General features: G+C 40.2%; 1 protein-coding gene across 7 annotated transcripts in view; it reads left to right on the top strand.

Moving 5' to 3' along the window:
* Nucleotides 1-27,611, top strand: part of LOC149173555 (protein PECTIC ARABINOGALACTAN SYNTHESIS-RELATED-like) — a 213,507-nt gene that overhangs the window by 41,646 nt on the left and 144,250 nt on the right. For 5 of the 7 annotated variants that reach the window (XM_089424661.1, XM_089424656.1, XM_089424662.1 and 2 more), the window contains 5 exons: nt 5,463-5,513; nt 5,723-5,813; nt 26,365-26,418; nt 26,511-26,587; nt 26,849-26,937. In XM_089424661.1, the coding sequence (XP_089280787.1) occupies nt 5,463-5,513; nt 5,723-5,813; nt 26,365-26,418; nt 26,511-26,587; nt 26,849-26,937 (362 nt within the window). The remainder of the gene's footprint in view (nt 1-5,462; nt 5,514-5,722; nt 5,814-26,364; nt 26,419-26,510; nt 26,588-26,848; nt 26,938-27,611) is intronic. The other 2 variants (XM_089424659.1, XM_089424663.1) reach the window with 1 other exon arrangement.

The following is a 27,611-nucleotide window of genomic DNA, read 5'->3' as shown; positions in this document are numbered from 1 at the left end:
ATAACATTCAATTCAATAACATTTATCATCATTGATCACCAAAGTAACAAGTTGTACTTGTAAGCCAAGTTTAACCATTACAAGAAGTAATATCGAAGATATTTCTAAGTCCTAACTTCTAACTGTTAACATGATATGAAATGTTAAAAATTTATAAAATGAAACATGAATAATGAGATGAAATGAAACAACTTTAGTCTTTCACAAAGCATCATATTCATAATTCACAATCATTACCAATGAGTTATAATTGCCAAGGCCCAACTTCAAACTTCAAATTTTCATTGTCACAGTCACCAGTGATATAATGTTTACAAAAAATATCATAATGTCATAATGATATGAAAGAGTCAAGAGTCAAGAGTCAAGGACTCAAAACTCAACACTGAACAGTTATGAAAACTAAAGTGACAAGTCACAAGTCTAATAGAAACTAAAAAAGACAAGTAAACTGTAAATCTACAAGTGGCCCTTGCCAAGAGAGTCTCCAGGAGTATAAGTAGGTCTTGGCGGTCTTCTAGGAGTCTCCCGCCCAGACCGACGACCAGAACTAGAGCCTCCACGCGAGGGTGTCGATGGAGGTGGCGACAGCAATGGAACAAGACTCGGGCCCCGAGAACTGGATGGTGGAGGTGGAGGTGGCATGGCTGCTGCAGCTGCTTCAGCTTCATCCCGTACAAGCTCATCTTCTAGTTCTTCCATATGTACAATGCCATCTTCCAAATTGTCGTCCTCAGGGTGATTGTCCCAAATTTTATATGTGGGATCTTCATTAGCCCGATCACAGTAATGGCTCAACAACCTCAAATTGTAGTGCACATAAACCAAGCTTTCTGCTCGGTTTTCGTTGAGCTTGTTTCTTTTCACATTATGTATATAACTGTAGGTGCTCCAACACCTCTCTGCAGAAGAAGAATTTACAACCTGTGCAAGAACTTTCAATGCCAATTTTCGCAAAAGTCCGTCGCCGCCATATGTTTCCCACCATGTGAGAGAATCAAATTTATCTTTGTCGTCCATTGCATGGAAGTTACCATACAAACCACTGCCAGTGAAGTATCTGCCTATTTCAAGGCGCACAGCTGCACATTCCTCCCTGTCAGGCACCAACTTTTCTAATGCATCCAGATATCCTTTAGTTACCTCTCGATCTAAATGGGGTTTGGTCCTAACACCACCCCCTGCTGCAGGTTTGCCCAACCAAGAATCTGAGTAGTATTTTGGCGTAAGGATATACGCCAAGCAATGTAGTGGAAGGTTAAGCCTTTTCCACCGTTGACACACACAATCGTGAATCAGATTGTACAAGTCAGGATCTCTGTTATTAACAATGTCTTTTATTTCCCCCAACATGGTATCCATTTGCTCATACACCTCACCAATCACTGGTTTGTCTGTATCTGCAAACCGAATCATGTTATAAATTGGCTTGGTGAAATCCAATACCTGTCTCACAGTTGTCCAAAACTGCCCATCAAGAGCGGCCTCCTCCACCGTTTCAAAACCTGCAATGTCAGCTACATTTGTAGCCCTTTCCTTTAACACCTGCCAATTTGGACTTGATACCATGCTAGCTAAACCCTCTCTTACCTTCAAAAGGCGCCTGAAGGTGAGGTAATAGCTACCAAATCTAGTCCTCGCAATCTTCAGCAACTCCAATCTCGAGTGACTGCGGAAAAGGCCATGGGTATTGCTATGATTTGTAATAAATTTTATCATTTTTTTTCCTTTCTTGTACAAATCACCAATCCATTGGTATTGTTCATTTTTGTTTTTGACAATATCATGCAACAGAAGGTTCAATGTGTGAACCAAACATCCAGACCAAAATATGTTCGGGTATCTATCCTCAATAATTGCTCCCGCTGCCTTACAATTAGGAGCATTATCAGTGATGACTTGGATGACATTGTATGGGCCAATACGCTCAATTGTTTCAAGCAATGCTTCTGCAATGTTGATAGCGGTCTTGAACTTGTCTGAGTAATCATGTGCAGCTAGAAAAATGGGACCACTTCGGGACACAGCGAGAACACTTATCAATGGCTTGCCTTTTACATTTGTCCATCCATCAGATACAATGGACACCCCATTGTCAGTCCAAGAACTTGTCATTTTATTCAAAGAATGTGATATTTTTGCTTTTTCATGATCAAGGCCAACTGTTCTTGCCTTGTCATACCCAGGGCTCTTGTATCCTTTAGGGGCATCATTTATGGCAGAAACCATTTCGTGCCAATAAGGTGAGCGTAGAACATTGAATGGTATCCCATTTGCATAGAGGAACCTGTAAATTTTTGAATCCACATCATTCCTACACCCCTCATCAAGGAAATCTGATATGGTTCTACGGCGTAAAGATGATGACCCTGAGCCTCCATGTCCATATCCACTGCCTTGGGAGGATGCTGAAGGAGTTCTTTGTGAGCTTTCAAAGAAACCCCTTGATCTTTTTGCTTTGTATTGGGCGTCCTCCTCTTCCTTTATGTATTTGGCTCTATCTTCTGTTGACACCTTGTCGCAAGTTCTGATTCCTATTTGTTTCTCTCCATCCCATGCCCTTTTCCCGCAAAGGTGTCTTCTCAAACGGGTGTATGAGCCTGTGAAATCAAAATTGCAATGGGGGCAATGAAATTTAGTGGTTCCACCCCCTCTCCCTGCTTCAGGCCTCTGAACATATTTCCACAATGGAGTTTGGTCTTGTTTAGTTTTTTGACCCTCATGTTCACCCTCCTCCACATCCTCCTCACTGGGGTTTTCACCTATTTGACTTCCTCCGGCTTCTTCATCCACCTCTTCAGTTTCAGGCCCCCTCCGTTTCCTACTCTCCACCACCATAATAACCAGAAAAGGGACCAGGAAGAGGAAAATGCCAATAAAAATCCCCAGGTCCATCGTGTTTGATGTTTGTAGGGTTTGAGTCTTGAATCTGCAAATTAATTTAGTTTATTGGGATTAATTCATTTAATTTATTAATTTAATTTAAATTAATGATCTTTAAACTCAAACAGGTAAATTAAACTAACCAAACTAACCACCTAACCAGCTAAACTAACTAAATGATTAAGTTACTTACCTCTGCAAGCTTGCTCCTCGCTCCTTGGCACTTGCTCCTCGCTCCTCAGCTCTGGCTCCTTGCTCCTTAGCTCTTGCTCCTTGCTCCTTTGCTCTCAAACTCAAGCTCAATCTCATTGAAATGATTTTGTTTTGGCCCATTGGGCTTATAAATCCAAAAAAATAAGTTAAATTTTTTGTTTTTTTCGGGTCCGCGGAATTTTTTTCCGCCGAATCGCTCCCGAATTTTTAAAATTCGCTCCCGGAGCGTTTTTTAATGCCCGGGAGCGATCAGGGAGCGATCGCTCCCCGATCGCTCCCGGGCATTAAAAAGCGCTCCGGGAGCGCGGGAGCGATCGCTCCCTGAAGCGCTCCCTCACAGACCAGGGAGCGCAAATTTTTTTACGGGAGCGCGCTCCCGAAAATCGCTCCCGTCCGGGAGCGATTTGGGGAGCGCGCTCCCGACCCGCTCCCGAGCCGCTCCCGCCCGGAGCGCGCTTCGGGAGCGGGTTCGAAGGGGGGGGGGGGGGGGGCGCTCCCCCGCATCACTGCCATTAATTATATCGTAATCATAATATTAATAGAGAACATACATAACCATCACATTCACTGATAATAGAGTCACGTTTTTGGATCCTCAGCCTGAGTTCCTCATAGACTAAAGTATGTAAGATATTGTCATATTAGAGTCAGGAAACTAGAGTGGGCACTACAACTGCCTCTAGGTGAGCCGTCCTGCCTCTTTTTGCCTCTGGAAACCACCCGCTCTGCCTTCCGGACCTTGATCCGGCCTCTTGCCACTGAAACAAGGTGATCCCAGCAACTCACATTGGCAACCTGGGCAACTCACATTACTCTATACGACCTCTTCTGTAGATAAATTCCGCCTCCCTTTCCTAACTCTGGAACACTGGAATACTTCTTGAGAATTTCTCTGGGAATTCTCACTTCTGCAACCCTGCTACTATCTCTCCTTTGGCTAGAGCTACACCTTGCTGAATTGTGCGAATTGAGTAATTCAAACTGCCTTGCTCACTCAATGTGTCTTCTCCAATCCTTTCGACCTGCTCTTATAATCTCTCACTCAAGCATCAACGGCCAAGATCTAATCATGATCAATGGTTTAAACTTTAGATCATCTTAGGCTCCGTTAACACTTTTCCGGAAGTCTCTAGAGTAAAATCGATTTTCTCAATTAAGACCTATTAATTAATCAATTTTCCAAAGTTAGACTTAAGAACTTTTTAGTTATTGATCAATTAATTTAATTGAGAGGTTTCTAAATGTTTTCTCTTGAAACCTTTTCTGGGTTTTAGAGATCTCGTGTTCCTTAGCCTCTTTGACACCTTAGAGACTAGAACACCTATTTGATGCTACCGTATCCATCGAAAACTAACATAAAGTACACCAATGTTCACTGTGGGTCATGACTCACATCCAAAAAACAATATCATCACGTGTGAGAGCAAGAGCATAAGGTATAACACTGCCTGGTATAATCTCCATCCAACAACTGACACCATCAGAGGTCAGCAAAGCAAATGCTAGAGACATCTCTGGCAAACATCCCTGGACAACCCATAGATCTCATTTGTGGAACTGCTGGTTGCAATAAAAAATTCAAGTGCATCGATCCTCTAGTTACCCCTACAAGTCATGGGATAACAAGCCTCGTCATGATAAGAGCAGGGCAGTTAAAAACTAGTTAAAGATCTTGACACTAGTAGATGGTCAAAACAAATGCCACTGAATTCAACTGGGGCGTTGTTGATGTTAATCATAGGGTGGTAAATATCTACAGATGTATGCATTAATGCTTGTTCATTGTCTCCTGGGTTTTTTTAGTTCAATCTTGTAATCAGTGAGAAATTCTTGAGCAAATGAGCAATCAAAAGAGCAGGAACTGTGCATTGCATTGCACTAGTAGGTGCCATATGTCAAGGGTTGCACTTCGTTATGGATTTCCGATTTACTTTTAGCTACACCAAGTTTACTACCTAATGTGTTTTTGAGGTTGGATCAATCTGTTACTTTTTCAGCCGATACAGAAATCTGGTAACTTATGGCAGTCCTTCATGTGGGAAGTGGTTACCTGCGTGTGGGTTGGTTATTTCAGGTTGGGGACATATCTTAGTCAATCTGTATCTCAGTTTCTGCAGTGGCCATCTGTCATCTAGTTTTTGCTGTAGTTTCTGTCACTCTTTTTCAAAACTTAATATGCAGACTTTGGAATTATTCCAGAGTTCATTTAGTGCTTGCATCTTATGCCTAACTTATTTTGTGAGTAGAATTTTTGGGTTTTACTATTTTAGTATAGCAAAATCATAAGTTTGATTGTTGCAGCCTCTAATGAAATTTGAGCAGAATGATCGTATTTTAATAGCTGGGTTAATTTGCGATATGTACAGAATCGTCCATATTTGTGCAGAAAGGATGGGATTTTTCTCCGTTGCCCACAAGTAAGTTTAGGAATCGTATTTGAAGTTTGAAAGATCAGAAATTACTTTTCGTGCAGGGCGAGAATGTATACCCTATTTTGGGAAAGCCAGTGCATCTCCATATGCTAAGATGGGTTAGCAAGTGATAAGTGGAAATTTTCTGCTCTGTTATTTTATATGCACTACCCTATGCCTTATATTTATGCAGTTGATTTGGGATTCTTGTTCAGGTGAAAGAACCACCATCTCTTTGGGAGAATCCATATTCTGCAACCACTTCATGGAAGCCATGTGCTCAAAGACATGAAAAGAACTTTGGACGTAAGCTTTCATTTCTTGTTATATCTATGTTCTATTTCTGCTAAAACAATAATGTGGGTTTGTTGTGGTCTATTGGTTAGGCTTAAGAGTGCCAATCTGTTTCCTACATAGATGGTTTTGAACTGGTTCTCTCATTACTTTAAAAATGAGCTATTTTGTAGGTATTCACTTTTCTTCCAGTCCAGGGTTTCTTTGTTTCTCGTGTTCCCCATTTCATCTATTTGTAATTTACTTTATTGACGTTTCCTTTTGTCTTTACCACTGAAGTGCTTTGACATCGTAGGAAGTTTAGAAATCTATAATGAGTTAGATTGGAATCTGTTAAGCTTTAATGTGCAGAGGATACGAGAGACATGAAGAATATTTGAGAGATGTTTTATTCAATCTCATGTAAAGTACTCGAAGTGGTATTACATTTATATTTAGGTGAATCAGTTTGTCCCGTGAGAAAACGGTCACCTAATTGTTAATTTTATTTTAACTATTTACCTAACTACATATTTATTATTTATTAATTTACAAATTAATTATATAGCTATGAAATCATCATTATATCGAACACCCCCTCGTAAGGATGATTTCACTTTTCATAACCCCTAACTTTTCTCGAAATTTTTCGAATTTCTCCTTGTTGAGTGATTTGGTGAAGATGTCTGCTAAGTGATCTTGGGATTTGCAATATATCAACTCTATTTCTTTGTTCAACACTTGTCTGATATAATGATATTGAATTTCAATATGTTTTATTTTTGAATGACAAATTGGATTCTTTGTCATTTTGATGGTGCTTTGGTTTTCACAGTATAAAGTTGTAGGTTGCATTTGTGAAAGCTTCAAATCACTTAAAATCCTTTGTAACCATACTGCTTCACAAGTTTTTCCAACTGCTGCTTTGTATTCTGCTTCTGTTGTTGAAAGTGTTATGGAGGGTTGCTTTTTGCTTGTCCATGAAATTACCCCACCACCAAGAGGAAAAAGCATAACCTTTTGTAGATCTCCAGTCATCTGTATCACCTGCCCAATCTACATTTGAAAAACTTTTCAACACAAAATTATCGTTCTTTTCCAATACAATACCAAATTGCAATGTACCTTTGATATATCTAAGTTCTCTTTTTGTTGTATTCCAATGTGCTTGTCTTGGACAATTTACAAATCTTGATAGCATTCCATTTGCAAAAGTTATGTCTGCTCTAGTTGTAGTAAGATAAATTAATCCTCCAACAAGGTGGCAATATAGCAATTCATTCACAACTTCAGATTCATCTTCTTTAGAAAGTTTCAAATTTACATCCATTGGAGTTTTGCTTGGTTTACAATATTGCATTCTAAATTTTTCCAACAATTTGAATCATATTTTGTCTGTGAGATAAAAATATTGTATGGTTGTTGCAAAACCTCAATATCCAAGAAGTAATGTAATGATTCCAAGTTAGTCATATCAAATGAATTACTAAGACTATCTTTCTCTTCTCGTATCAAATTGTTCCTACTACTTGTAAGTATCAAATCATCAACATATACAACCATAATTATAATTTCTTCACCTTTTTCTTTGATATATAAGTTACTGTTTGAATCACTTCTTTTAAAACTTCTTAATTTAAGATATTTATTAATCTTGTCATACCATGCTCAAGGGACTTGTTTTAATCCATACAAGGCCTTCACCAACGTACATACTAAATTTTCTCTCCCTCCAGCTACAAATCCTTTAGGCTGCTCCATATATACTTCTTGTAAAATCTCCATTTAGAAATGCACTTTTAATGCCAATTTGGTGTACCTGCCATCCAAACTGAGTTGCAAGTGCTAACAACATTCTAATTGTTATTAATTTTGCAGTAGGAGCAAATGTTTCTTCCTAATCAATTCTTTCTTGTTGTGTGTATCCTTTTGAACCTAACTTGACTTTATATTTATCAATAAAACCATTTGATTTGAATTTTTGTGCGATACACTGTTTTACAAGCTATTGGTTTCTTAGTTGAGGGTAATTCAACCAACTCCCAAGTATTATTTTTAATGAAAGCATCATATTCAATTTGCATGGCATCTCTCCATTCTTGTTTTTGATTTGCTTCATTAAAAGAAACTAGATCATAAGTATGCACAACTTTGCAAGATTTACCTGATGTGGTGATTGTGACCTTGTTCTTCTTTGTCCTTGTTGAATTTCACTTGGCTCTGTATCTTGTAGAGTTCTATCGAACCATGTTGGTCTTTTATGATAATCATTTGAAGATTGACTGTTGTTTTCTTTTTGTTTGTCATCTTGTCCTTCCAACTCTACTTTATTTTCCTCCTCCTCTTTCTCCTCGCCTCTTCGCTGCCTCCATATGTATCAGGAGTTTTGAATTCATTTTCATCATCATCATCATCATCTTGCAAAGCTTCACCTTTCCATTCTGATGTATTGACATGTGGAAGTCTTTCATTAAAAACATCTATGTGAAAATTTCTAAACATAAATTCTATTACTGCAACGATTGATTTATTTTACCTACTTATTTTCCAATAAGTTATTTACGAAATCCTGTCAGTAAATATCAAAATAAATTCTACTGCAACTATCCCACCATTATACAGAAACGAATATATGCACAAGAATCAAACACATCAACACAATGATTTTTGGACAATTGTCCTCGGAAAAACCCAATGCAGGGAAATCGGTGCAACAGAGGAGGGTTTTATTAATCAACTTTCTTGAGTACAACTAGGGTGCCAAATTGGCTTACCCAACAAAGATAACCACACGGTAGTAATACCACAAAAATCCTCCAATGCTTCCCTTAGGCTTAGCATCAGTCCAGCTAGCCGCTGCACAACTCCCAGACCCTCTGTGTCAGCGCTCTGCCTCACTGTGTCAGCACTTGGCTTCTCTGTGTCACCCACGTAGGCCCTCTAGTCACTGCGCAATCTAGTTGCCCCTACGTCTGGCTCTCTGATCTCTGCGCTGGTCCTCAGACACTATCCCTGCCTCTCTGCTATGTACTCGTTGCCTCTCACTGCAATCTAGACCACTAGTTCGAATTTCTCAGCAAACCCCGCTCCAGAAATCGAATTGACTGGTCTCCCTCTTGGTGTATCTCCAACTGACTCTCAAGCCTCTTTTTATACTTTTCCTGTTGATGAATCAACGACCGAGATTAAGTCCCTAATCAACGGCTAAGATTAAAATAGACTTGATCCTCATCTCTTAGAAGCTTCTCATCCTTATCTTTATTAATACCCATTAATATTTTTATTTTCCTAAGTTTAGACTTAGGAACTCATTAAAAATATTAATTATTTTAATAACTCCTCATCTGAATGGAATTTTCCAAAACAATTTCTGGGTCTTGGAGATCTCATGTGCTTTAGCCTCTCCACCAATTTTCATGGCTAGAGCACATCTAATGCTACCCCAAATCAACACTCCTTCTTAGCGAGGAATGTGCTCTGGTAATGCTCCACCACTAAACATCACACTGATCCTCTAGCATCGGTACCTGTGCTGATGCTGGGCCTATTGCCCTACATCCTCTACAGTGCTACTGCCTGTACTGTTGCCCATAGCTTTGTCACTTCCACTGCTACATCTGTATTGCAGCTCCCTCTGCATCCGTGCTGCTGTTGGTCCTTCCTCTCAACACTGCATCTGCACTGCAACTCTCTCTCAAATGCTGCATGATGCGGCTCATAGCACTGCTAATTGTTGCATTGCAACACCTGATCCATTTCTGCTATTGAAATGGATTCTTTACCATCCCTATCTTCTCCTTGAAATCACTGAACTTTGTTTTTCCAAAGGTCTTGGTAAGGATGTCCACCACCTGTTCTCCTATAGGAGTGTAGCTCAACTGTACAGCTCCTCGTTAGACACAGTCTCTGACAAAGTGACACCGAATATCAATGTGCTTTGACCGATCATGAAATACTGGATTCTCAAAAAGCTTGATGCAACTCTGATTGTCACACATGATTTTGGTTGCCTCCATCCTTCTTCTTAATAGGTTTACAAGCAATTTTCTAAGCCATATGGCCTTGAACGAAGCTGTGCTAGCAGACATGTATTCTGTGTCGGCTGAGCTTAGAGCTACAAATTTCTGTTTCCTACTGCACCAGGAGGTCATCCCTGATCCAATGTTGAAACAGTACCCAGAGGCACCTTTCCGATCCACAAAACTTCCAACCCAATCTGCATCAGTAAACTCACTCAATCTGATATCATTACTTATGATGTACAAGAGTCCATACTCGACTGTTCCCTATATAATAATATATATCTGAGAACATTTTTGGTTGCTGCCTAATGGGCCCTCATCAGTTCCACCATGAACTGACTGAGGGTGTTGACAACGTAACAAATGTCTGGTCTGGTATTGACCAGATACATCAGGGACCCTATGAGCTGCCTGTATAAAGTGGGATCAAAATCTTTGTCTTCTGATGCGTTAATTTTCTTCTAGTTGGTTATCATTGGAGTAGCTATCAACCTACAATCCTGCATCTTGAATTTCTGTAGCATATCTCGTTTGTCCAAGGAAGATTTTACCCTTCTACTGCCAAACTTCCAACCCCAGGAAATAATGCATCTGTCCCAAATCCTTCATGTCAAACTTTGTGGCTAGATTCTTCTTGCAGTCCTTGATGAGCCTGGATGATCTTGTCAGAAAGAGATCATCCACATATAATACTAGGACTAGAGGCTCATTCTCTACAACTAGATAATAGAGATTGGGATCTGCGTCACTCTTGACGAACCCCATCTTCTGCAAGTAGCCATCAATTCGACCATACCATGCTCTAGGTTCCTGTTTGAGCCCATACAAGGCTTTCTTCAATTTGCATACATGACACTTCTTCTCATGTGTCTCAAATCCTTCTTGCTGTTCAACGTATACTTCCTCTTCTATCACCTCGTTCAAGAATGTAGTTTTTACATCCATCTTATGGATCTCCCATCCCATTTGTGCTGCAAGAGATATCACGGTTCTAATAGATGTATACTTGGCTACCGGGGCAAAGGTCTCTTCGTAGTCTATTCCTTCCTTCTGAGCATAACCCTTAGCCACAAACCTAGGTATGTATTTTTCCACACTGCCGTCTGCAGCGTATTTAATCTTATAGATACATCTCGAGCCTACCACTGATTTATCTTGAGGCTTAGGCACTACTTCCTAGAGATCATTCACCAATATAGAGTTGTATTCCTCTACCATCGCATTCATCCAAACTTGATGTTGAGTGGCCTGCTGAAAAATGGAAGGTTCCCCATCTTGAGCTACTAAGGCCTGATATCTATTTGGCTGTCTTCACTCCCTTTTATTGTTCTTGGGTGCACCGATGAAATCTTCTGCATCTCGCAGAATCTGTCGGAGTTCTCGACACGTTCTTCCCCTGGTAGTAGGTGCATCTGTTAGCTCTTCCTCTTCCTGTGATTCCTCCTGTTCTAACGGAGAAGTCTTGGTACTGGCTTTCGCTGGTTGAAGTGGTTTGACCAACGACTCATCTTTTGACTGCTCATCGAAAGACATTTCTCGAGATTTTCTGAAGGCCCTATCTTCCATGAACTTCACATCTCATCGAATTACTACCTTCCTGCTCCCTGGAAGATAGATTGTATATGCCTTAGCGTTCTCGCTATATCCCACTAGATATCCTTTCTTTGTAGTTTGATCTAATTTCTTCCTCTTCTCCTCGGGTATACGACAATATGCTAAACTCCCAAATATCTCGAAATGACTAACTTCAGGTGTCTTCTCGGTGAATGTTGATTTGTGGTAGCATTCGATGTGCTCTAGCCATGAAAATTGGTGGAGAGGCTAAAGCACATGAGATCTCCAAGACCCAGAAATGGGTTGGATAGATTCTATCCGGCGAAGGAGATATTAAAATAATTAATATTTCTAATGGAGTTCCTAAGTCAGGAAAAATAAAATATTAATGGATATTAATATAAAACTGGGTTAGAAGGTTCTAAAGGACATGGATCAAACCAAACCTAATCTTAGCCGTTGATTAGAGATGTAATCTCGGCCGTTGAAGACTCAACATAAAAAGTATAAGAGGCTTGAGGGTCAGTTGGAGAATACACTAGAGTGATCAGTCATTTGATTTTCTAGAGCGGGGTTTGCTAAGAGAAATCAAATCAGTGATCAGAGTTGCAACGAGGGGCAGTGAGTACGAGGCAACGATAGTGCCGGAAGACCAACATAGAGGCAGAGAGGCAGATGTAGAGCTAGAGGGAACCACGCAGAGGCTAGCAGAGATTGCGTAGAGGTCAAAAGGGCCTGCGTCATCCACGCGGAGGCCAAAAGGGCTTGCATCATCCACGCAGAGGCTACAGGAGTGACGCAAAGGGCCAGAGAGGCTGCATAGAGCCTAAGAGGGCTGACGTAGAGGGTTTCAGGTTGACGCAGAGCCTCAGATTGTGCTGGAGAGGGTTTCATGGGGCAAACTTTTAGAATGTTTGCTTCCGAATAGAGGGGTTTTACCTGCCAGGTTATTTTCTCTGTCAGATGAGCCAGGAGTGACATAGAGGGCCAGAGAGGCTGCAGGAGTGACGTAGAGGGCTAGAGAGGCTGCACAGAGCCTAAGAGGGCTGACGTAGAGAGTTTCAGGTTGACGCAGAGCCTCAGATTGTGCTGCAGAGGGTTTCGTGGGGAAAACTTTCAGAATGTTTGCTTCCGAATAGAGAGGTTTTACCTGCCAAATTATTTTCTCTGTCAGATGAGCCAGTTTGGCACCCAGTTGTGCTCAGAAACACTGCATAATAATATAACCCTCAGAATTGTTGCACTGGTTTTCTCAAGTTGGGTTTTTCTGGGGATAATTGTCCAAAAATAATGGTGTCACTTGTGTGTTTGTCTATTTCTTTCAGATGTTGATCTGTAGATGGTTGAGAGTGTATTGTGTTTATTTCACTGTTAATATGGTTAAATAACTTGTTAGTAATTAAACAAGTAGGCGAAATAAACCAGAGAATACAGATAAAATTTATAACGCGTAATACTTGGAAATTTCAACATAGTATCAAAGCATTGCAGATCACAGGAGAGCTGAAGGCACCAACCGAATCAGAGAATTTGCAGCAGAAACAACTATCCCGAGTGACATACGCTGTTCCTAGCAGAAAGCAGCACAAAAGGGTTGACGTAGAGGGCTTGCGTCATCAGTTCGAGCCAGAGAGAGGCCAGCGCAGAGGCTGAGGAAGGCAAAAGAGGCTCACAAAGAGCCACACAGAGACCAGGAGGGTTGACGCAGTTGGCCAAGGGAGCAATTTAGCCGGTGCAGGATTGCGCAGAGCCTAGAGGCGCAGTTCTTTAGCTGCTGGGGCGCAGGAAGCTATGGGTAGATTGCGTGGAGTGAAGCTGGTGGGCTGCTGTTGCTGCCGAGACAGAACAATACTTAACGAGGCAAAACCAAGGTAGAGGGAGTCACTACCTAGGCGGATTTCTAGCCAAGAAATCCAGATCAGTGTTGCAGGTGCATAGGAGATTGGAGAGGTGCGATTCGAAAGTTGGAAGGCGGATTTCCAGGAGGGAAATCGAGACTCAGAGGGAGTTTAGAGAGAACTTCCAGGAGGGAAGTAGAGACTCAGAGGAGTCGAAAAGAAGAGCAGAGAGATGGCCATGAATGGACTGATGGATCAGGATAGGCTAGACGGGGCGTCCAACTTTGTCATCTGGAAGGCTAGGATCCTGTCCGTTCTGGATAGACATCGCATCAAGGCCTTCACCTTGAGAACATGGCTATCTTAGTTGACCTAATTGACAATGAAAGGTATGATGATGCGATGGCCAAGGCGGAATGCATAATCCTTGATGGGGTCAAGGATCATGTGGTCCAACATATTGCCAAGAAGGAGACGACAAAGGAAATGTGGGACACCTTGAAGACGTTGTATCAAGGCACTTCCATGTAGAGGAGGATGCTACTGTATAATCAGCTGCGGTCGTACCAGATGCAGAAGGGGGAGCAGATAGATCACTTCCGCGGCAGGTTTAAGGAGATCTAGTACCAAATGACTTCCATAGGGGCCACGCTGGATCATGAGTTGATGGTGAGGAGCGCCCTAAACGCAGTCTTCGAGTAGTGGGAGACATTCGTCTAGAGCATTCTGCGCAGAGCAAATCTTCTAGATTGGGAAGAATTGTGGGCAACTCTTCGCCAAGAAGAGATCAGAGGGCTGATCAAGACGGGAAGTAGCAACAAAGGAGCTCGGGTTAAGAAAGAGGAGGAAGAGGATGCAACTCTAGCATCTGTGGGGAAGCAGGAGAAGAGGAAGAAAAAGGACCTCTCCAAGATAAAGTGCTTCAACTGTGGGGAATTGGGCATTATGCGAACTAGTGTTCGTGGAAGAAGAATAAGGGAGAGGCGTCTGACTCCAAGGCAACACCAACCAAGGCGAAAAAGGAGGTAGAGGAGGATGACGATTGTGCCATTAGTGCTCATGTACCTCTAGAGAAGAGGTGGGGAGACATCGAGCTATAGTTAGGGGGACTACAGGCGATAAGGGGCAGGATCCTTGAGGTACCCAAACTCTTGGATCATACCTGGCTACGGGAGCCCCGAAGTGATAGTAGCAGGATGGCGGATGTCGGTAGAAACAAATGCGGATGAAGCGGCAGAGAGTGCTAGAGTGCAGTAGTCCCAGGCAACGCAGAGAGGCTTGCAGCAGTGCGAGAGGCACAAAGGAGGTTGCAGCAGTGGAGGATGACACAGAGAGCTTTGCAGCAGTGTGAGAGGCACAGAGTTGTTGCAGCAGCGCAAAGGCAGTAGAGGGAGCACAAGATAACGACAGAGACAACTTCAGCATCAAGAGTGTTTCTAGCCTGACAGGGATGCTAGTAGTTGGGTGGATTAGTTACTTACTTCTTAGTAACTGAGTTGCAGTGCAGTAGCACAATGCAGCATGATGAGAAGTGAACTACAGTGCAAATGTAGTGTTGGGAGAAAGGACCAGCAGCAACATAGATGCAGGGGAGCTGCCGTATGGATGTAACAGTGGCAGTGGCAGAGCCATGGGTAGCAGTACAGGATGCAGCAGTGCAGGGGATGTTGGGCGGGGAGGCCTAGCATCAGCACAGGTACTGGGGCCATATAATCAAGGTGATGCTTAGTGTGGAGTATTACTACAACACAATTCTTGCTAAGAGGGAATGTTGATTTGTGATAGCATCAGATGTTCTCTAGCCATGAAAATTGGTAGAGAGGCTAAAGCACATGAGATCTCCAAGGCTCAAAAATGGTTTGGGCAGATTCTACCCAGTTAAGGAGATATTAAAATAATTAATATTTTTAATGGAGTTCCTAAGTCTAAACTTAGGAAGAATAAAATATTAATGGGTATTAATATAAAATTGGGTTAGAAGGTTCTAAAGGACATGGATCAAGCCAAATCTAATTTTAGCTGTTGATTAGAGATGTAATCTCGGCCGTTGAAGACTCAATAGAAAAAGTATAAGAGGAGGCTTGAGGGTCGGTTGCAGAATACACCAAAGTGATTAGTCATTCAATTTTCTAGAGCAGGGTTTGCTAAGAGAAATCGAATTAGTGATTAACGTTGCAACGAGGGGCAACGAGTATGAGGCAGAGAAGCAGAGATAGTGCCAGAAGACCAGCGCAGACGCAGAGAGGTAGACACAGAGCCAGAGGGGGCCACGCAGAGGCTAGCAGAGATTGTGCAGAAGCCAGAAGGGCCTGTGTCATCCACGTAGAGGCCACAAGAGTGATGCAGAGGGCTAGAGAGGCTGCGTAGGGCCTCAGAGGGTTGACACAAAGGCCATGAGGGCTGACGTAGAGCTTCAGATTGTGCTGGAGAGGGTTTCGTGGGGAAGACTTTCAGAATATCTGCTTCTGAATAGAGAGGTATTATTGCCAGATTATTTTCTTTGTTGGGTGAGCCACTTTGGCACCCAGTTGTACTCAGAAAGACTGCAAGATAATATAACCCTCAAAATTGCTGCACCGATTTTCCCAAGTTAGGTTTTTCCGGGGACGATTGTCCAAAAATAATGGTGTCACTTGTGTGTTTGTTTATTTCTTTCAGTTGTTGTTCTGTAGATGGTTGAGACTGTATTTTGTTTATTTCACTGTTTATATGGTTATATAACTTGTTAGTAATTAAACAAGTAGGTGAAATAAACTAGAGAATATAGATAAAATTTCTAACGGGTAATACTTAGAAATTTCAACAGTGAAGACTTTCTCTGGGGTAATCTTGTCTAATGCCCTATGAGGAGTTCTATTCTGAACATAGATTGCCGTGCTACATGCTTCTGCCCATAGGAATTTTGGCATATCCTGATCATACATGATAGCCCTAATTGCTTCCATGATAGTCCTGTTCTTCCTTTTTGTTACTCCATTCTGCTCCAGATTGTAAGGAGCTGTCCACTCTCTTCTAATGCCCTCCCTAGCACAAAAGTCGGTGAAGTCCTTGTCGACATATTCTCCACCATTGTCTGAGCGCAATACTTTTATTTTCTTTTCTGTCAGATTCTCCACTAGAGCCTTGAACTCTTTGAATTGATAGAAAACCTCGTCCTTGGTTTTCAAAAAATAAATCCAAGTTTTCCTGGAATGGTCATTGATGAAGGTGACGAAGTATTTGGCACCACTAAGATCTTTTGTGGACATTGGCTCGCAAATATCTGAGTCTATCAATCCTAGTACACTCTTGGCCCTGTTTTTACTTTTAGGAAACGCTGCTTTGGCATACTTTCCTAGAGCACATCCTCTACATACATCATCTCATTTTGTACTAAGATTTGGAACTCTTGTTACAGTTCTCCTGAGAATTCTCAGAGCCCCATGGTGCAAATGTCCCATTCGTCTGTGCCATAGTTGATTCAAATCCTTGTCTCCATTATTGCCTATCAGTGCCATTGGTGATTCTAGCTGCAATCTGTACAACCTGTTACTTTTGATTCCGATCTGTACTTTCTTTTTCCAACTCGGGTGTTTGACATATACTTTCTCTTTAATGAAGAAAACGTCATAGCCCTTGCTTTGAAGTTGTGATACAGAAAGTAAGTTCATCCCCAGTCCTGGCACATGCAACACATTAGTAGCTCGAAACCACTCTCTTGTTTCTGTTTGAAAAGCTATGGTACCCTTCCCTACTGGAGTACACTTTGCCTTATTCCCCATGGTGGTTTGAAAATTCATTCTTTCTTCTTGATAATTTGAGAAACATTTTCGGATTCCTGTCATATGCCAGGGGGCTCTTCTGTCTGTATACCATACCCTTGATGATGCAGAGCTTGCTACACAAGCAACTTCTTCTTCCAATCTGGAAGCCAATATAGAGAAATCAAAATTTCTATCTCTTTTGCAATTTTCTGAAAATCTACATGAGTTTCCTGAAGTGGATGATTCTGCATCACGATCTTGACCCATAATGGATTTTCCCTTTCCGTCTCTGATTCTTTGCTCTGGTACCATGTGAAAATTTCTAAACATAAATTCTATTACTGAAGCAATTGATTTATTTTACTTATTTATTTTCCAATAAGTTATTTATGATACCCCTTTCGTAAATATCAAAATAAATTCTACTGCAGATATCCCACCATTATACAGAAACAAATACATGCACAAGAATCAAACACATCAACATAGTTTTTTTGGACAATTGTCCTCGGGAAAACCCAATGCGGGAAAATCGGTGCAATAGAGGAGGGTTTTATTTATCAGCTTTCTCGAGTACAACTAGGGTGCCAAACTGGCTTACCCAACAGAGATAACCACACGGCAGTAATACCACTAAATCCTCCGACGCTTCCCTTAGGCTTAGCATCACTCTAGCTAGCCTCTGCGCAACTCCCAGACCCTCTGCGTCTGCACTCTTCCTCACTGCGTCAACACTTGGCCTCTTTGCGTCACCCATGCAAGCCCTCTAGTCATTGTGCAATCCAGCTGCCTCTGCATCTTTCTAATTGGCTCTGCGTCTGCCTCTCTGATCTCTGCGCTGGTCCTCAGGCACTATCCCTGCCTCTCTGCTTCTCACTGCAATCCAGACCACTAGTTCGAATTTCTCAGCAAACCCCGCTTCAAAAATTGAACTGACTGGTCTTCCTCTTGGTGTCTCTTCAACTGACCCTGAAGCTTCCTCTTATACTTCTCCTGTTGATGAATCAACGATCGAGATTAAGTCCCTAATCAACGACTAAGATTAAAATAGACTTGATCCTCATCTCTTAGAAGCTTCTCATCCTTATCTTTAGTAATACCCATTAATATTTTTATTTTCCTAAGTTTAGATTTAGGAACTCATTAAAAATATTAATTATTTTAATAACTCCTCATCTGGATGGAATATTCGAAAACTATTTATGGGTCTTGGAGATCTCAAGTGCTTTAGCCTCTCCACCAATTTTCATGGCTAGAGCACATCCGATGCCACCCCAAATCAACAATCTATACTTATGAAACCTTTTTATTTATATGATGATATAATATGCATTTGATTCAATACTATAACTAATAAATATGCATTTTCTGCTTGTAGCCTCCAATTTATGTCTATTTGAATAAAAAGTATGACCATATCCTAAACAATCAAACACTTGAGATTGGTTACCTATGCTTTTCTCTATGAGTAGGCTTCATAGGGGGTTTGTCCACGCATTGCCTTTGTCAGACCATGATTTAACAAAAACATTGTTGTCTGCACTGCTTCAACCCAAAAGTGATCACTAATATGATACCCTTTCAGCATACACCTTGCCATCTCCATGATAGATGTGCTTTTTCTCTCTACTACCCCATTTTGTTGAGGTTTTTTGGCAACATATGTTTGTTTTTGAATACCATAATGATAGAAAAAATATGAACTATGTGTGATTCATATTCACCTCCTTTATCACTGCTAAACATTTTAATACGATGGCTGCTTTCATTTTCAACCATAGCTTTGAATTTCTTAAAAACATCAAAATCATTAGATTTGTTCTTCAAAAAATAAACCCATATTTTTCTTGAGAAATCATCAATGAATGTGACAAAATATTTAGCACCTCCAAGAGATTGAGTTCGCATGGGATCAAAAACCTCACTATGAATCAATTGAAGTACCTGAGTTGTCCTTGTTTTGCTATTATCAATTTCAAATCAATGTTGTTTTCTTGCCATACATGCCTCCCATACACCTTTGTCTTCTTCAATATTCGACAATGCATTGACCAAGTTATTTTTATGCAACGACTTCAAATAAAAATAATTGAGATGACTATCTCTTTCATGCCATAATTGATTTTCAAAGGTGGAACCTCAAAAAGGTTGCTTGTTGCTTTGGAACTCAATCAAACATGTACTTGTCATTAGACAACAATCCTCTGGCATTAATATTATTGTTTCTATGTTTAATCATTTTAAACAACATAAAACAATGAACAATGTATGAATGATAAAACATTGAATTGCACTTACTGTTCACAATGATACACATTTATACATTTTCCATGACCGTTGGATTCATCTTCCAAGATCTCTTGGACGTCAATGACTCTTCATATTCCACACCCAAAACCCTTACTGGATTATGTGAAAATTTCAAAACTGAAATCCTATTGCAGCAACTGGAATTAATTCTTTTAATTGTTAATTAATTTGACAATTTATTTGCTACGAAAAATACCAAATTAATCACACTGCAACCTTCACAAATAAACTTGTGGAAATAAATAGCGCTAGAAATTGAGAAAATACTAGCACACACAAAATAAAAATGACACCGTTATGTTTGGACAAAAGTCCCCTGAAAAACCCAACTTGGGAAAAAAGGAGCAGCAATCGAGGGTTTTTGTTATTATGCAACAGTGAAATTCTGAGACAATCTATTGATTCCCCACTGGCAATCCAAACAACAAGAAAACCTGGCTAAAATTATTTAATGGAATTTCCCTTCTTCGACAAACAACCTCAACACAACTTCCCTTTAGAAAATTCGTCCTCGTGGACTCTGTGTAGTGCTTGCTCAGACCCTTGGACGTCTAATTCTAGAACTGCTGCTGATAAAGTCATTCTTCCTGTCTTTGTTGAGGAAATTGATTCTTCGGACCTATGGTAGCTGAATTGATTTTTCCTCCATTCAAATTGAATCTGGCTCATTGGGAATAACTCGAACTCCTTGCTGTTGCCTCTCCGGATCTAGAAAACTTCCTCCAGATCACTGTCTTTGCTTCCTCACTGAAGCTCGAACTCTCCGGCAACTGACTGTTGCTACTCTGGAAAATCGAATTCTCCAAGTGACTTTGGTGTCTTCTCCATCACCACATCGATCCCTTCTTATATCTTCTTGTTGGGACTCCAATGACCAAGATTAAATCTTAATCGATGACTCAGATCATTTTTGGATTGATCCGTGTGAGTTTCTAGAGAATTCTCACATTGACTTAATTAATAATGATTAATTAACCATTTTTCCTAAGTTTAGATTTAGGAAACATTAAAAAATTGGTTAATAATTTAATTAGGTCATCTCTAGTTGGAATTTCTAGAAACGATTATGGGTTTTGGAGATCGCATGTATTCTAGCCTTTCCACCAAATTTCGTGGCTAGAACACATCCAATGCTACAAAAAATAACACTCCCTCTTAGCGAGAATTGTGTTTTCTCTAGTGCTGCACAATCTGTCACAACACCTTGTCTCTGTATCACCCCCTGTTACGCTGCTGATGTCTGGTTGTCGCTGCCCCACCTACTATTGCACAAATTTGATGCTGCATCTGTGTTGCTGCTGACACTGTTAAATCGCTGCCAATTTTGCATCTGCACTATGTGAAAATTTTGATGCCAAATTTCTACTGTAGCAAATGATTAAGTTTCTCCTACTTGTTAATTTCTGAATCAAGTTACTTATATTTTCCTACACTAAATATCGAAACTAATACATTGCATTCTACACCATTTAAATTTTAAGCGGATACAAGAAACTGAACATGAAAGAGATACAACACATCTACACAGTTATTTTTGGACAAATGTCCCTCGAAAAACCCAATGTGGGAAAACCGATACAGTAGCGATGAGGGTTTTGTTATTAAGTAGTGGTAATTTATGAGTACAATTCATTGGATGTTGAACTATCTATCCTATACAAAGAAAAATTGGACAAAACAAGCAGTGAGGTGCTCTCACCCTGTCACTGGAAGAATCTGACCTTGATCTCGTTGGAAAGAGGCTCTGTGTTCCCTGCTACGCAAACTCTGCGTAGAACTGTGTCAACCCTATGTAGTCTCTGCATCACCTCTGCTGGGGACTGCGCTGCTCTTCCTTCTGACCCTCTGCTGCCCAGAAACTTCGATTTCCAGCCTCTCGATCTCACACCTCGACTTTCGGCCTCTGAAACTCGATTTCCTTAGCAGGAAATTCGATCTCCCTTTAGGCTCTACGCTGCCACTGCGTCAGCACTGCGTGGGCCAGTGTCAACCTCTCCCTGGACGTCGTACTGTCCTCTCTGCCTTGTACTCTCTTGCCTAGGAAAAGACTCCTCACTAGATACTATCCTTGCCCCTCTGCAAAAGATCACTACCGAAAATATCTTTGATAGCTGCTTTGCTTCAGAAAATCGAACTTCTAATCTTCTCTCTATGTATTCTCCAAGTGCTCCTCAAGCCTCTTCTTATATATTTCTTTTAGACAACAAACGACCCAAATTAACTTGTAATTAATGGCTTAGATCATTTTGACTTGATCCTCGTCTTTTTCTAGAAGTTACACCCACAGTTTAGATTAATATCCATTAATTATTTTAATTTCTTAAGTTTAGACTTAGGGTCGCATTAAAAATAATTAATTATTTTAATACAATTGTCTGTTGGTGGAATTTCCCAAAATGATTTTTGGGTATTGGAGAATGCATGTGTCTAAACCTCCCTGCAAATTTTGAGACTTAGAGCACATCTGATGCTAGCAGAAATCAACAGATTGCAACTCCATTTCATTTGTTGCTGCTGCAACTGTAACTGTAATTATTGCAACTAAGAAGCTTCCAAAATACTAAATCAATTGTGTTTAGTATGATGCATCTGTCTCCCAAGTCTCTGACTACTACTAGCATCTGCACTGTCATTGAAGAATCTGCGCTTGGCCACCTGCTCTGTTGTCAACACTGCACTGCGCTCCTCAACATCTGATTGCTACTAGTTTGCAACTCACTCTGGTACTGACTGCATCAACTGACACTGATCCATCTTACTACTGTGTGCCCCCGTGTTGACCCTACCGCCTACACCTACCTACAAGTCAATGAGAAAAGCCTTCAACCCCGCAAGGTGTGGTTGGTGGTAGGGAGCTCAGAGGGGGTTGTCACACTAATCTCTACTCTCTCCGTTTGAGCTATCTCCTAAGTTAGCTAAGGGGGGTGGTCCCTAATGAAAGTTAAGTTAAAATATTTGAGTTTCTAGGAGAGTGTTATAGGGAAATTGGATTACTTTTAAGGATTTATGGGCAAATATGAAGTGAGCAACTTGAAATAACAATGCCAATCATTAATACGATTAAAAACCATAAAACCAGTGCCTTATAAGGAATTTGCTCAACAATTTAAAGATATATTTGCTCAAAGTAAAATGTAATGCTCTCAAAAGAGAAAACAAAGTAACCCTGAAATGTAAATAAGAATTGTTAGCACAAGATATGTAAGATACAAAATGCTTTTGAGATAATCAACTTTATAAATCAAAACATATGAAACATATTTTTCCAAAACCCAAAAATTAGTAATTAACTTGGAAGTGTAAAAGAAAGAAAGTGCTAAACCAAGACATCAATATGCAATTAGACTTGAAACATGAAAAGAAAACACTTGTTTGAAATGATTACAATACTTGCTTTTGGAATAGGCTCTGCATATGAAAACTCAAACCATCAAGAGACAAGTAAAGTAAATATAATGGAAAGTGCTTTTGGTTAATTTTATTAATTAGCTCTACAACATGATGAGAGGAGGTGCAATGTAGATGCAGTGCTGGGATGAAGGACCAGTAGCAGCACGGATGCAGAGGGAGCTGTCGTACAGATGCAGCAGTGGCAGAACCATGGGCAACAATACAGGATGCAACAGTGCAGAGGATGTTGGGCAGAAAGGCCTAGCATTAGCATAGGTACTGATGTCGGATGATCAGAGTAATACTCAGTGAGGAGTATTGTTAGAGCACAGTCCTCGCTAAGAGGGAGTGTTGATTTGGGGTAGCATCAGATGTGCTCTAGCCATGAAATTTGGTGGAGAAGTTGGGGCACATAAGATCTCCAATACCCAAAAAGGGTTTGGGCAGATTCTAAACAGATCCAGAGATATTAAAATAACTAATATTTTTAATGAAGTTCTTAAGTCTAAACTTAGGGAAAATAAAATATTAATGTGTATTAATATGAATTTGTGTTAGAGTGATTGAAAAGACATGGATCAAGCCAGATCTAGTCTTAGCTGTTGATTAGGGACTTAATCTCGGTTGTTGATATGTCAATAGGAAAAGTATAAGAGGATGCTTGAGGGTCACTTGGAGAACACACCAAAGTGATTAGTGGTTCTATTCTCTAGAGCAGGGTTTGCTAAGAGAGATAGAATCAGTGATCGAGAGATAAGATGAAGGGCATTGAGTACAGAGAAATAGAGAAGACAGAGATAGTGCTGGGAGAGCAGCGCAGCAGCCAAGGAGAGTGATGCAGAGACAACAAGGGCTGACGTAGGGCCATGCAGATGCAACCAAGTGCTGTGCAGAGCACCAGAGAGGCCAGCGTGTTTGACGTAGTGGCCCAGGAAGCTGACGCAGGCCAAGAAAGGCTGACGCAAGGCCATCGTGACATAGAGAGGGGCTGACGCAGTCCATATTGGGCAGACGCTGGGGTTGCAGCGCAATTTTGTTCTGAGGAGCTGCCGGAAGGATTTTCCGGGGTTTCAGCCAGGAGATTTCTCTCAAACTGTGAGGTATAGCTGCTAAGGAAATTCTCTGTTGGGTAGACCAATTTTGACACCCAGATTGTACTCTGATATTGCTTAATAAGAAATCCCTTAGATAGCTGCACCGGTTTTCCTGCATTGGGTTTTTCCGGGGACATTGGTCCAAAAATAATGGTGTCATGTGGTGTATTCGTTCTTGTTTATTTTAGTTCTTGATTTGTAATATGTTGAGCATGCATTGGTGTTTATTTTCAAGATTTACTTTGTAAATAACTTGTTAAAGGAAAATAACAAGTTGGTAGGAATAAATCAGAAAAAGTGCATGAAGGGTTTCTAAACTAAGTAAACTTAGAAACTTCAACACCTTTTGACTTTGCGTCAAGTCCTCCTGGATCACTTATTGCCTCTCTCTGCTGATGTATCTCTGACTGAGAATCTCTCTCTTCGGATGCTGCTACCTCTGCCCCTCAACTGCAAGAGATTACTTCAATCGATTTTTCCTCCTGAGAACTTCTCACTTCAGAAAAGTGATTTCTCTCTATCTCTCTGTGTGTTTTCCAAATGACCCTCAAGCTCCTTCTTATATCTTCCCGTTGGACGACCAATGTCCTAGATTAAAACATAATCAAAGGTCCAGATCATTTTGGCTTGGTTCGTGGTTTTTTCTAGAAGTTTCACACTTGATTAAATTAATACCCATGAATATTTTAATTTTCCTAAGTTTAAACTTAGGAACCCCATTAAAAATATTAATTATTTTAATAAAATCACTTTTGGGTGGAATTTCCCAAAACACTTTCTGGGCTCTTCAGAATATTTGTGCCCAAGCCTCCCTGCAAAATTTTAGGCTACCCCAAATCAACAAAAACATGGGTTTTGTATGATGAGTTTCATTTTGGATTTCTAGTTATTCAAGTATTGGATTTTCAATGGTAAAATTACAAAAAACACCTTCCATGTCAAAAAAATAGAAAATACAACATTTTAAAGAGATGATCATTGTGGTTATTTTTCTTGTTATTTCTTATAATCATCTCAGCTTTTACATATTGTATGTGGGTTTCGAGAACTCATTTAAGTCCAGTGCTTCCATCATCCCAACCGCAAGCATTGTGAAAACAATCAGATAGTTTGGAATTAGATTGAGTACTAAACGTTTAAATAAATTCCTATAATATATGAATTTAATGTCATTAGAAAACCAAATTATTTTATAGTGGTTTTCAACACAGGTATAAAAGTTTGCAAAACCTATTGAAAAGGGAATGCCTTTTGTGTTTAACATAGTCACCATTAACAAGAAATATGAGGAAAAAAACTAATATAAAGAGAGTTCTCTTTGATAGATTGTTCATGAACCTTACTACAAATTTAAAGTAGTTCCACTTAAGTTTCCTAAAGCTAAAGCTCATGTTTAGTAGCCAATAATGGAATGTCATTCAACCCCTTTTCAAATTGTTTGAGATTTTAATTGGCAAGTGTAAGGGTTGTGCATAATACTCACTTGAAACAACTACAAATGTTGATATTGAATTCTGTATATCTATATATATATATATATATATTGCCGTGCTTAAACCCCTGTTCCCTGAAAATTTTGGGGGTGTGCTCTAGCCGTTCCGGGGACTCGTCCCCGCCATTCCCCTGTCCCCAAAACCAATGCAACATAGCTACCAACCCAAAGAATGAAGATGGATAACCGGGAGAGGTGGAAAATGGTAAGTATGGCTCAGCTTGGACATGCCATATCAATTTGTACCTTCCCAATAATTTTCTTTGTAAACCCTAAGGCCTCAGGGTAAGTCTCATTGGACTAGAGTCAAAGACTAACCTCCGAAGTGAAGTGTGGGAACAAGAATACAATTGAGATTGGTCAATGATGTAGTTTTCCCCGTGATCCATATAAATATTCTTGTAACATTAAATGAAAGCACATGATTGCAAGAATGGTTATACCTACCGAGAGATGATGCACCTTCCTTAAAGAAGAAATACCAGATCGGAGACAGATTTGACTAGAGCAATAGGTGGAGAACTTTGGCAGAGTGTTATCTGCCGACCATCATGGGGCTACTGTCTGGCTATCAAATGAGAAGAAATTTTTTCTCCTAGGGGTTACACGCTTTTGGTGAGTAACAGGGACTAAAGGAACAGGCCATGACTGATCACGAAAGTGGTCTGGGCTACCAATTAGACCAACACTTTTACATCAATGATCGCAACATGCCCCAATACAATACATTTGTCATGGTTTGGTTGATCATTATGTTCACATCTAGCGAAAAATTGCTGGGTATACTGCAGAGAATCTGAGGTGTAACACGTAGTATAATTTTCTGTAGTATTAGCTCAGAAATCTATATCAGGATGATAAAACTAACTACACTGCTATTGTTTGGGTACACTTAAATGTTGTTTTGCAGAATATACGAAAAAATTTATGTGCTGCCATCGTAAGGGAGGTTTGTTGTGTTCCTTAGATTTCGAGAGTCAGCAAATTTTCTTCTTTTCTGAAGTTAGATGAACTGTCAAGATTTCTTATTGGATAATGATGACCTCTAAAAGCTACATTGGTCTTGTACTTCAGTGTTCATGTAGTCCACTGTATCTTTTTACTTTTGTCTCTCTTAAATACTGAAAAGTTGGTCTTGCAGATAGTTTAGCTTCAGTGGAGTTTGACACCTCAACAATGGTCCATGGCACTATATGTATTGCGGTCTGCCATAATTTCTTGTTTCATTTATTTGCTTGGTTGTGTAGAAGATTTATTTATGTTTTATATTATTTACTTGATTGACAGATCTTCCATCTGAGATTGAAACAAATGGATATATTCTCATCCACGCTGAGGGTGGATTGAATCAGCAGCGTGTTGCGGTGTGAACTCTATTCCATGCAAAAAAAATGAAGTTTGCAGAATATCACATTTAAATTTTTTCTACTTTTTTGTTTATTATCTTTCTATCCTTTACTGCTGAGTTGCATAATTTGTATTCCTGGTTAAACTTGAATTGATGTAGTCACGTGCTTCCTTTGAAATGCTACCGCTAGATACATTTTTAGGCATTCCAAAAACATTGCGAAGCAAAACACTATCATTTATTTATCTCAGACAAGCATTTTTTTTATTCTTTCCAGATTTGCAATGCTGTGGCGGTGGCAAAAATAATAAACGCAACTCTTATTCTACCCTGTTTGAAGCAAGATCAGATCTGGAAAGATCAAACGTGAGTTACTTTTCGCAGTATAGGTTTCATGCATAGTTGTCTCTTTTTGAAAAAGTATTTGGAGAAAATGCTACGTATATTATAATTTAAAAAATATGTACAAATAGAATAATTACCTATTTCCAGCCAGCGCTGCAATGAAGTTTGAATATGCACAGAGATATATTTATAACATTTTGGACAAATAACGTTTGACTTTTATCTGGGTACATACCTAACCCAGCCATAACTTTTGGAAAGCAGGGGCAGAACTAATAGAACCATTCTGAGCACAGGCTTTGAATTGCCAGCGTTGAAGCTTTGATTGATCATTGGAAATTTTGTAAGCACTAATCCGACACGGAGGAGGGAGAAAGTTGAAATTCCAATACCCAATAGTATTCCAATGTCTGTCATAATTTCCCCAGTTCGAGTATCTTTCCAGGCATGTGAGGTATCCAACCTTGGTGGTCCTCAATATCCACGGGTGAAAATTCAGAGTTATTCTTACTGACCACAATCCTTGAGGCCACAAAAAAGGTGTCCAAACAATCTAAGGGGGATACCATTGAGCTCATGTCAAGACAAACAGACAATAGACAATCATCAGCAAAATGTTTATTGATTACTTCCCTTCCCCCTGAGATCTTTATCACATCAATGTGACCCCAACTATTTGCTAATTTAAGGAGGTA

This window comes from Pinus tabuliformis, chromosome 4_2 (assembly GCF_031772625.1).
Source record: "Pinus tabuliformis cultivar Carrire ecotype Pingquan chromosome 4_2, CPIR1, whole genome shotgun sequence".
Taxonomy (NCBI): domain Eukaryota; kingdom Viridiplantae; phylum Streptophyta; class Pinopsida; order Pinales; family Pinaceae; genus Pinus; species Pinus tabuliformis.
Note: the sequence above shows the minus strand (reverse complement) of the source record. Positions and strands in the feature narration are given on the sequence as shown.